This window comes from Thamnophis sirtalis, unplaced genomic scaffold, assembly GCF_051295495.1.
Source record: "Thamnophis sirtalis isolate CommonGarterSnake01/CBP01778 unplaced genomic scaffold, rThaSir2_p1.2 scaffold_7, whole genome shotgun sequence".
Lineage (NCBI taxonomy): Eukaryota > Metazoa > Chordata > Lepidosauria > Squamata > Natricidae > Thamnophis > Thamnophis sirtalis.
In genome coordinates this window covers 26,651,678-26,664,023 of record NW_028261387.1, presented here as the reverse complement: position 1 = coordinate 26,664,023, position 12,346 = coordinate 26,651,678, and the positions used below count along the sequence as shown (strand labels likewise).

Sequence of the window (12,346 nt, the reverse complement as noted above, 5' to 3'; positions counted from 1 at the left end):
TCATGAGGCAATGACATATTAGCAAACTACGATTTAAACCTCCTAAACAGCAACGTACCGTTCCAAAGCAGAATAAGTTTAGGCTTTTTGGCTTTTATTGGCAACTGCAAAGGGGCAAACCTCTGTGACATTCTTAAGAGGCTGCAGTAAAGATGCCATCTAATGGAAATTGTAGAGCATCCAATTTGGTTCATGCTTAACGATTGGATATGACTACAGATCACCAGTCAAAGCAGACTGGACAATGCAACAGGATCTGCATCAGTGGTAGGATCTGGCATAGACTACCGGGGTGCGCCATGCGTGCGCAGTACAACTATAATTGCTCTGTGCATGTGCAGAAGCAAAAAACAAGATGGTGCCGCCAGGAGAACCAGTTTGGGGGCATGGCAGGCCTGGGTTGCTGCTGGTTCCAGTGACCCAGGCCACCAAGCTACTAACGGTTCAGCCGAACCAATCTGAACTGGTAGGAACCCACCATTGATCTGTGTTATAATTTTTTGGATATATCTGAGCATCTGTAATAACAATCTGGGCAAAAACTTTTAAAGTCAAGCTTCCATCAGCTTTTTGTATTTCGCAATAGCAAAGAGATTATTCCCTGAGGCAGAATTTGGAGCCTTAGATCTTCCAGGGTGTAGATCAAGATTGGGGACATCTTATTTAATTCAAGAAATAGTTTTCTTCATTTGTAGCCTTTGAGTTGGGAGGCTAAAGACAGAACAACCATGAGCAGTGATTGTCTTAAATTTATAAGAATGAATTAAGCACTGAATTACTCTTCAAGTGTAGCTTCAGCTAATGTTAGGTAACATTTTTTTTTACAAGCCACTATAAAAATAGATCCTAGTTCAAATCTTATTATAAACATGAATAAATTGAGGGGCATGGAAAATAATTCTTACACATTTAGCTAGCTTTAATCTAAAGCTTTTAAGTCTTACGATAAGAGTTGTATACCATTAAGCAGAACTGACATCTTAGTACTGAACAATTTTACTGCTACTGAACAAAATTGTTACCTTTATGGCTTACATAGCTAACTATAGTATTTGTGCATTGGATGAAACTTTGTGAATTTATTATTATTGTTATTTAGAGGATGAATATTTAAAACACTTAATTTGTTTTGATGCCATTGATATGGCATTTATATTGGCAACTGCAGCATGTTTTGGTAAATAGGAACACCTTTGCTTTTATAGAGTTAATTGCAAGCTTTTCTTGGTGGCAGAAACTGGCTAACACTTAGGTAAGTTTTCTCAAGGTCTGCCTGAGACTCAGAAAGAATAGCAGCCTTTGTTTTGTAACAGTACAAGGCGAGTCTCTGTGTTATTACTTGGCAAGAAAGCTTGCTGGTTGATAAAGCCTGCACAGAACTGTTCAAATGAAAACTGGATAATGGAGGAACAAGAATACAAACTTGTTTAACATCCATTTAATTTACTATAATTTTAGAGATTTGGTCACCCCTGCACCTTGTCCTTTTTTTTAATTGGGCTCTGAGTTTTGAGATATTTTTAATGGCTACTGGGAGTTATTCTAGCAAGTGAATAAGTAAGACCAGTCTTTGATTGATTTTATTCAATTTGTAAATCTGCTCAACTCACCAGAGCGATCTTGAGCACCAGAAAATGAAAAACATTAGTATAATAACAATGGATAGAAATATAAACATTACATGCTCTTTCATGACAAAAATCTACTTTATTACTACCCGATAATGATTCACTCACTCTTTAGTAAGATTCAACTTCCCATGTCACACATGTGTTTGAGAGAATTGGTGACCAGGCCTTGTTATGATTTTTGTTACTGTCATTTCATCTTTTTCAGGAGAGCTTTTATACCATACGGTTCCATCTATTATATTACAAAATTTTACTCCAAAGATACCTAATCCATACAATATTAAACCAAAATGTGATTTGTTTTTTTTTAGCTTGATATATAAACCCACTCACTGCATTATTGTTTGAATATAATAAGTTTCATGTAAATTTTCCACATCCTATTGCCATTAAACTAGGACTGCAATTTCAGTAACAATCAATATTCTCATTTATTGAAACTGCATCGTGTAAAGAAAATAACAATTACGTGATCTCAATAGAAATTTTGAATGTATTGATTCACTTGGTTTGCATATCTTTAATAGCTTGATCCACACAAATCCTTGATTTTCAGAAGCTATGAAGCACTTATGCTTCTTATTATTTATTAATAATGTTTATACACAAACCCAAACCCCAAAGGATCTGGGTTTTTAAAATAAGAGATAAAGTGTAAAAAAATAAAGCAACAGATAATTTATTTCTTCCCATCTCATAACAATTCTGAGGGGTTTGAAAACAATACAATAACATAAAATATAAACAAAAAACAACAGCTGAGGAAACACTCTAAAAGATCCTCTGTAACTGCAGTGGCAGGATTGAGCTTGTAAGTAAATGAATGGGAGTCTCTTCTCCCAGAAGCCTTTTGGGTCTATACAATTTAAGTCCTTTGGTGCAGTAGTTTGATAGTTATTGCAACTATAGGTAACCCTTGCTTAATGACTGGAATTGGAAATAGAGTTTCCATTGATAAGTAACATAGTCAAAAAGTGTAATGTCACTTGAATGTACCACTTTGCAACAACACCTCCAGCAGTCTCAACTATTGTTGTTAAGCAAGGACCTCGTGGAACCAGGACTGGCTTTCCCATAACTTTGCTTGTGGGAAGACCTCAGGGAAGATTGCACCAAATTGTGATCATGTGATGCAGGCACATTGCAACAGCCAGCCCTACAAGAACTGGTTCAGTGCTGATGCAAGTTCAGTCACTGAATGAATGGTTGTTAATCCAAGCATACTGATACTATCTATTTTCCAGGAAGTATCTCACTTGGTATGAGCCAGGAAACTAGGTCTCCCACAATCTGTGTTGCCTTCTAGCACATTAAAAGGAGGGGAAAGCAATGAAAAAAGAAAATTAATTTCTATACTGCCACTGCCCAACTCAGGCATTTGGCTGAAAGAATGTTAGCTCCTTTTACCACCTCTGTGTGCACACAAATTTCACAAGAGATAGTTAAAATCACAGTTTATTAGGGGGTGGGTGGTGAGAGGAACATGTAAAAATTATTTTTTAACATTACGTAGTCAACAAACAAAATATTAATGTCAAAGGAGATAATAGGTGTTCAGACCACAAACATCATCTTAAAAGAATGTCTATGGAAATTCTCAAGTCATTCATATCATGGTTGTTCCAAAGGTGCTTTTTCAAAAAGCAGCTGGACTTTCTTTTTTCCCCTTGAAGATGTTTCACTTCTCTTCCAAGAAGATTCTTCAGTTTCGGCTTCAGAATTGATGAAGCTTCACGGATGAGAAGCAAAACATTTTCAAGGGAAAAACAAAGATAGTCCAGAAAAAGCACCTTTGTGATATCTTAAAAAAAATTGCATACAAAAATAGAAATTATAACCTCTGGCATACCACAAAATGATGCTAATCTGCTTGTTTTTACATACAGCTCTGCTATACTGTATTGAAGTATTGAAGATCCAATTTACAAAACATAGTTCTTGAAATGGTATAGAATCAATCAATGCCTGGTACTAAATATTACATTTTAAATACATGAAGATAAAATTAAAACAACCTTATGTCATATTACTATTTTTTTCCCTTTTCCTATTGAGAATTGATGCTGTTTTGGAATATATGTCAATTTGTTACTGAAAAACCAGAATATTCCTGTATATTCAAAATTAAATCGGAGGTCAAGAATAGATCTTCAGCTTTGGTCAGCAACTTCTGTCTCAGGTAAAACAAAACAAAAATCCTCTAGCATTAAAAGAGGATAATTTGCAATCTGATGTTTAAGTAGAATATATGCAATTTATCTGGTGTGGAGATGAATTCTGATGGAATGTAAACATGATAGCTTACAACAGTTAACAATGTGAAAGTAGCCACACAAATACAGGTAGTCTTTGATTTACAACAGTTCATTGACCGTTCAAAGTTACAACGGCTCTGAAAAAAGTGACATGACCATATTTCACACTAAAGACCATTTCAGAATCCACATGGTCAAGTGATCAAAATTCAGACACTTGGCAACTGGCTCATATTTATGACGGTTGCAATGTTGCAGGGTCATGTGATTACCTTTTATAACCTTCTGACAAGCAAGATCAACGGGGAAGCCACATTCACTAACAACTGTTTTACTAACTTAACAACTGCAGTGATTCATTTAACTGTGGCAAGAAAAGTCATAAAAATGGGACAAAACTCAGCAAATGCCTCACTCAGCAACAAAAATGTTGGGCTCAATTGTGGTGGGAAGTCAAGGATTACCATAATAACATTTCTGAAAGCATTAAGAGATACAGTACCAGGTGAAGTCAACCAATCACACAATGAAATGATATATACATGATTCTATCAATAAAACAAATGTTTTATTTAGCACCAAGAAATCCATTAAACTAACTTCTTTGCTATGATCATTTGCAAACTTGAGATGCTAATACTATCCTTTTAAAACTGACATGCTGGATCTCATTTGGAGGGTCACCTAGGGAAGAACCTCTGAGGTTGATCTTTAGTTCTTGGCAAGTATCCTAGCACTGAAGTGATCCAGAAATTAAATGAATCCAGAAATTCTTGGAAGCCAAAGAAATGTGTTGACATAACGCTCAGTCCCAGATCAAATTAATTTAAGCATAATAGGGGTTGTTAAGAGTTGATCTTTGACCAGTAACATAGGGGTGTCCCTTGTTGCTTTCATGTTTTTGGACACGAAATCAACCTTAACACACACAAAAAACACGATGTACTATAACAGTGATGGCTAACCTTTTTGTTGTTGGGTGCCAAAAATGCGAGGGCTTGCGTGTGATAGTGTGCATGCCAGCACCCATAATGCAAAGCGCCCCCCATGTGCATGTATGCACAACCCCGCCCCACTCCCCCCCCCCCGTGCGCACCACACTTGCCTCCAAGCTGAGCTTGGTATTTCCTCCGGGAGGGCGGGGGGTGTCATTTTCGTCCTCCCCAGGCTCCAGGAAAGCCTCTGTAGCTTGGGAAGGATGAAAAATGGGCCCAATTGGCCAACTGGAACAAACTTCCAGGAGGCCCATTGGGGCCGTTTTTTGCCCTTCTCAAGCTCCAGAGGCTTTCCTGAAGCCTGAGGAGGGCAAAAATGGCCTCTACAGGCCCCCCCCGGAAGGCCGAAAATCAGCTGGCCGGCATGCCTATGCATGCTGGAGCTGACAGCTCGTGTGCATGCGCATGCCACCTGTGGCAAGTGTGCCATAGGTTCCCCATCATGGTTCTATAACATCTAGCTTTTCACAAACGTTGTGTAGCAATTTCATGAGTAGGATTCACACATAAGTGATTGCTATCAAGTCCTATAGATAGTGGGTACAATATAAGTACATACAGAGAAAAATTTAATAAGGAAAGAAAGAAAAAATCCCGATTGCCATTTCATGGAACTAACAATTTACCTATTATCTATACAGTTTTAAAAAACAACATTTTTCGTTGATGTTCTTTTTGGAAAGGAAAAAAAGCTATTTCCCCACAGCTAGTTAAGGTCATCCAAAGGCCGTTTCTTCTCTTTGAAAGACGCACCCCTTCCTGTTTCTATGTAATTCTATTAAATATAGATTTTAAAAAAGCAAGCACAGGCAACAAAACAGCTGCTGTCTTGTGATGCCTGAATATTGGGTTTTAGTTTGGCTTGCGGCTGGTTTCACAAGCAAGTGGTCCTCTCAGCCCACAAAGGTTTGCTTATCAGCGCTTTCCCCATTTACACCTAACGAAAATCTACGGCGTCGCAGCCTTCCTCCTTTGATGGTCCCGGACGGACACGTTCCCACGACCCAACCACGTTGTCCACCCAGCCACTCCTGCAAGGGTGGCCAATAATACAAGACTCTCCTTCCTATTCCTCATTTCCCAGCCTTCTGCCCCGAAACTAACCCCATCGGCATGCGGGGGGGAAACGGGGGTTCCTCCACTCCGCGCCCCCCCCCCCGCTTCTCGCCCCGTGGCAGCTGATCTCTCGCCCTCGTCTACCCCGAAACCCGTCGGGAGCCCGGCTTGATTTCCTTCAGCGCCCAGCGGCTCCCCCTCGCTGCCGGCTTCCTGTGTTGCAAGGAGAGGTGCGGGTAAAAACGAAACTCCCGCTTCCGCCCAGGTAAGAACAAGCCAGGATCGCCCAGCGACAGGTCTTGCCCCCAGCCGAGCAGGTAAGCTTTTCTGCCCATCCGGGCGCGCTCCCGGCCACCTTCCCGCCCTCCGGGAAGCCCCCCTCCGCCGTTGACCCTCTTGAGGGGAGGAGAACCGGCGGGCAGGCGCTGGAAGATGCAGCCAGTCGAGTTTTTGCGTTGTGCCCGCCGCCCACTTCCTGAAGGCTGGAAGCGTAATGGGGAAAAAAAGACTTGGGGAGAACTTGTTGCGCTACGGGTGGGCGGGTTTGCGGAGCCTTTATGGTGGGGCGTCCCTCCCTCTTCAAGGTAGGGTTTTTCTTTGGCGTCCACAGCTACTATCTGACTAGATCCGACCCCGATTGCCCCTATAAATGCTGGGAAATCCTACTGGATTTCCTCGGGTGACTTTGCCCCCCGTCTCCTAATCGTGGCAAGGGGCCGCTTATTTTGAAAGTCGCCCGGGTTGAAGCCTGAGAAAACAGCTTAAAGCCGCTAAAGCTAAGTGCAAAGTACAGGCGTGACGGGATATTTTCAGCTTGGCCGGTAAACGTTACACAGCAGCGGCAGTGTTGTGGTTGTGCCGTCTTAGTTGCCAACGAGCCAACAGTTCTGACCTTTGATTTAGAGGTGGGCTTGGATCTCTTGCTGGCTTGGGTGCTCTTTCCTTGCTGGTAACTGGATTCGGGGGAAACCCAAAAGTGAACGTAAGAAGAGGGAGCTCCTTCCTTGGGGATCTCTGTATTGATCCTCGATCGACTGTTTCTGGGCTAAACAACCCACCATCATTGATGGAGAACCTCAAGGTTTGGTATTCCTATGTGTTGGGGAACCCCAGACTTGTGCAATTCAATTCCCAGAACTCAAACTCTCTCTCTCTCTCTCTCTCTCTCTCTCTCTCCCTCTCCCTTTATCTCTCTCTCTCTCTCAAAAGATTACTTTTATAAGAGTAACCCTAGTTCATTAAGTGAAGATGTTTATGCACTGAATAGCAAAGAACATATGGAAGAATGGAGGAATAGAAAATATGCTTTTTAGGATAGCTTTTTTCACTTTGGAAATTAAGTACAGTACTATTGCTAGGTAACTTCATTATGAAATCAATATTTAAATAGATTTGCTTCAGAATGCATTTTAACTCCCAGTCTAAAGCTTACAAATAAAGCAAAGTTTCAGTGGTTGTTTTTAAAAAATAAAAGAGGGAATTCTTTCAATCCTCTACTTAAATCTGGACAGACTGGGACAAGTAGAATATTATTATCCATGAGGGTTTATTTAGTGTAGGCTCTGTTATGTAAGGATGCTTCAAATCAGAAGAGGGATTAGATGATGATCGATATAATATCTTAGAATTTTCAGTTTCTCTTGTTGGTGAATTTACATCTAAGAATTTACATAATTCCCAAGCAGGACTGGAGAGAAGGCTTTTGCAATTCCAGGGTCACTGTGCATGAGAAATCCCAGTGAGTTTCCAAGTGCAGTCAGGTTTTAAAAGGCTGTCATGCATATGTATCTATTAATACACAGAAGGCCAAATAAAGAAACTGGAGACTATGATGTAATAAAACACATACCTATCCAGGGAGTAAACTCAGTACAGTTTCTGAATAGGCATACTAATAATCATCTGCAAATACCATTAAATAAACACAGTGTGACTTATTTAACTTATATGTGACTTATTTTATTCCTTAGTTCTCAATGATGTCAGCCAATGTTACATGCCTATCCGAAAGTAATCCTATTTGAAGTCTGTAGGATTTTATTCTTAATTGGTATGCGGTTTTAGCCTAAGGATTTCTTTTTGGTGAGATTCTTTTAAAAACTGATCTTCCATATTCTCTAAAAGTAAGGAAGATTGGGCCTGGGTTAGTACTGGAACTGTAAACTAGACTGACAAGTTGAGAGAACATCTGGCAGAAGATACATGGATTGTATCTGAGATTTAAGGTAGACTTACAAAAGCTTTATATTTAAGCATGTATTAGATCGGTATGTTTTCACTATGCAACAGAGCAAAGACTTCCTAATTGGAAAATGATAATGGTTTTATATTACAATTCTAAACAATTCAATTCCATTGTCGGTTCACATATGAGGTTTTATTCTTAGCCGAGAGTGATGGAAAATATGGGATGCAAACCCCGATTTTGTTCTTATTCTCATCATGCTATGCAAACATAATATGGTGGCTGAACATTATACATAAATATAAACAGAAAGTGTTCTTGAATACTATGCGATGTAAATTGTCCAGTATTACCCTAAACTGATTTATTTATCTGTAGAAGAGAGAGACTTTTGTATTCAACATGGGAAGCCAAGTATAAAACACAAGTTTTGTTTATCTTGATATATATGATTATCTTGGTATGATTCCATTTATGATTCTTGATTCTATTGGCAGCAGTGCCCAGTTTATACATATTACAAGATAGTATGCATATGAAAGTCATATTAATTTAAGTAATAGCTGGCAACATGATGGAAACATTTTTGTCTTGGTCTAGATTCCATCTGTGTGTAACAAGACCGTACAGTTATGTCTTATGAACACAATTGAGCCCAAAATTTTAGTTGCTAAGCAAGGCAGTTTTAAGTGGGTTTTGCTCTATTTTACCACTTTTCTTGCCACAGTTGTTAAGTGAATCACTATAGTTATTAAGTTAGTAACAAAGGTGTTAAGTGAATCTGGTTTCTCATTGACTTTGCTTGTCAGAAAGTTGCAAAAGGTGAGCACATGACCCCAGGATACTGCAACCATCATAAATACATGTCAAGTGTTCAGGATCATGGGGATGTTGCAATGGCTGTAAGTGTGAAAAACGGTCATAAGTCACTGTTTTCTTCAATGCTGTTGTAACTGTGGACTCGATATATTTAAATAATCTTATTGCTTGTTTAAGATTGAAATGTTCTCTGAATCCACAGTAATACTTTTGCACACATCTATAACAGTTTAGAGTTATTATTCCACATTAAAAGGGTACAGAAAGAAATATAATATGCACTTCTTTCTCTACCCTTTAATATGGCAATAAGTGCAAAATGACATATGTATATGTAAACGTGTGCTTGCCATTTATGTTCTTCAGAGTAAGATATGTTGAAAAACAAAGCTTAATCTGCATCTTCATTCTAAAATTTAGGCCATATTGAATCTACAGCACAGATAAGCCAGGATGCCGGAAAATCCAATTGCAGGTAAGTATTTTTGAAATAAGCTTATCACTTGGTTGAAACATTTCAATTATCTTAAGTATGTTTTTTAATGAATTGTTATGATGTTTTGGGGGATCCAACAGATAAGCAGCAGATCCTGAGGATTCTGGAGCGTCTACTAATGAAACTTCATGAGAAAGGAGACACTTCACACAGTGATAATCTGGCTTTTCTATACAATACTCTCAAGAACCCTTTATTCAACCATGTGCTGACTCTTCAGCAGTCAATAAAGCAGCTGAAAGAACAAGTGAGTAATAAAAGAGAAAGATTTGATGGATGCTGATTGGTTATGTTTGCAAGATAGTTTTGAAATAGTAGTAGTGTTTGTGGGAAGTATCAGGATCACACTAAGATGACTTATCACTTTGCTGTTTGTATGCACACTGAAGCTTTGCACTAAGGGCAAATTCCTTGTGTGTCCAATCTCACTTCGTAAATTAAGAATTCTGTTCCGTTTCGCTCTGCTCTGCTCCGCTCTGCTCCTATTCACATTCCTTTTTCTATTCCTATTCCTATTCTGCATCTTTTCTCCTTCTTTTAATTCATTCATTAGTAGTTTGATTGAATTAGCTGAAGTTACATAAATAGTGGACAGGATTCTGAGTTTCCAAAAGCTTTTCATCAGACGTGATGGTTTTATGGAGGAAGGAAAAAAAAGAGGGAGATAACTAATATAATTGAAGTTCAGCAATATTCTGCTTTCTCTACCTGCCACTTCATCTAGACCAGTGGTTCTCAACCTGTGGGTGGGGACCCCTTTGGGGGGGTTGGACAACCCTTTCACAGGGGTCGCCTAAGTCCTTCGGAAAACACATATTTTTGAAAAAATACGGAAAACATAAAACAATTTTATGGTTGGGGGTCACCACAACATGAGGAAGGTTGAGACCCACTGATCTAGACTTTCTCAACCTTGGGAACTTTGAAAGGTATAGGCTTTAACTCCCCCAAACTACCGAACAATCATTTGTGGGTGCTCCATCACTGGAGGTTTTTAAAGAAGAGATTGGACAATCATTTGGCTGGAATGGTATAGTGTCTCTTGCTTGAGCAGGGAATTGGACTAGAAAACCTCCAAGGTCCCTTCCAACCTTGTTATTCTGGTCTGTTAAAACTCCACATCCAGCATAATTATGACTTGTTTGAAGAAATATAAAGATTGTGACAAATTTGACATGGCAAATCAGGGAAGAGTGATATTTGTACAAATAGTCCTTAACGTATGACCAGTTAGTTCAAAGTTAAGACAGCCTTGGGGAGTTTTTTAGCCCCTAATGCACTTTCTGCTGTCCCCCTCAGTTTTATGATTATGATCTGGATGCTTGGCAGCTGTTCCCACTTACAACTAGTTGCCAAGTGCCTCATGATCATAGGATCACATTTGCAATCTTTCGTGCTAAAGTCAATTGTGAAGCCAGCAAGGAAGGTTGCAACTACTCCTGTCTGCTGTGAGGACTTCCTCTCATCACTGGGACTTGGCTGATGGTGTGGCCTACCAAAAGGAGCTACCAAGAGGAGCAGAAATGGAACTTAGATCCAGAATATCCAAACTCCTTTGAGATGGTCCACTAGAGCAGTTCCCTTCCATGTATGTTCCACTTAACAGTCTGGGAGATTGTTTAATGGCCACAACTGGGATTGCAGTCATTGAGCAAAGCAGTCACACTATCTCACTTAACAACTGCTTTCCTTAGTGTCTGAGATTTTGGTCCCAATTGTAGTCATAAGTCAAGGATTCTCTTATACATTACTTTTGTGTGAAAATATATGGCAGAACTGAACACTTTTGACAGTTTAAAAATTATCAAGAACACTTTATTAAAAAATATAGCACTAAGAATTGAATCAAGGTTTATCTATTATATTTTTATCCTGATAAGGCTCTCATAGTATTTACATGATTTGTCTCCACAATCACCTTGGTATAAGCCTATTCCAATTGTTGTGGAATAGGCTTGGTTTAAGACAAGAAAGAGCGCAAATCAATTTTTTTTAAAAAAAAGTATAAATGATCCAAGATCAGAAATAATGAAAAATTAGCATGTAATAAAATAACTAATGTGTAAAATAAAAATTTTAAATTGCAAGAAAATTCTAAAGCAATTAGTAGGTAACAGTGAATAGCATAAAGGAGGAACCAGGTGTCTTTTAACAATTGCAGTTATGGATAAGAATTTTGCAACCTTCTCAGAGGTTTATGAAAGGTAATCAGCCAGGAGAAGAGTAACAGCCTGCTGGTCACATTGGCAATTAGTGTTATTAATTATTGGAGATGTGAAACCTGATCACCTTTGGGTGTGCAATAGACATTTTAATAGCAGTTGTGAGATAGATTCTACTTCTGAATAAAAACAAGTTCAGCTTTCATATGAGAATCTTATATTTCTGTTATTGCCCTAATATTTGTAGCACCCTAATCTGGGCCAAAGTAAATAGTCTTCTATTGTATATAAGATATTACAGTATTATCTATAGCAGCTGCCAGGGTAATTTTGAAGATATATTTATCTGGACCATCTCCAGTCTTCACCTGATATTCCCTACAGCATTACATCACTTCAGTTAATAGCTGTCATAAAGACTGTATTCTTGTCTCAACAGTGCACATCAGAGACTGGTTTTGTGACTTCTGTGGTAACTCCTATGCCAAAATGTGTTTAAACCCTATTTTATTTGATTCAGAATTACAGGATGCTTTTTATTTATATGGGTTTATATTCCAACCAAGTAAGAAAGCTTTAGAGAGTAGCATTTATTAAAACGTATATGGTTACAGTTTAGTCCCTCATGAATTGCTGATGTACGCCATTTCTTTAAAAAGCTATAAATCATTATAGTGCCATTTTTTCTTGTCAGTTTTCCAAAGCAAAGTGACTAAACCTTGGAGCCAAAAATGTCTCTGATAGAAA

General features: G+C 38.7%; 1 protein-coding gene across 1 annotated transcript in view; it reads left to right on the top strand.

Annotated features, from left to right (window-relative positions):
• Nucleotides 1-6,155: 6,155 nt before the first annotated feature.
• The window catches only part of PATJ (PATJ crumbs cell polarity complex component), a 159,312-nt gene continuing 153,121 nt past the window's right edge, over nt 6,156-12,346 (top strand). Inside the window, exons 1-3 of the mRNA XM_087719579.1 lie at nt 6,156-6,254; nt 9,362-9,416; nt 9,518-9,684. Coding sequence (XP_087575705.1) covers nt 9,395-9,416; nt 9,518-9,684 — 189 coding nt within the window. The 5' untranslated portion in view covers nt 6,156-6,254; nt 9,362-9,394. The remainder of the gene's footprint in view (nt 6,255-9,361; nt 9,417-9,517; nt 9,685-12,346) is intronic.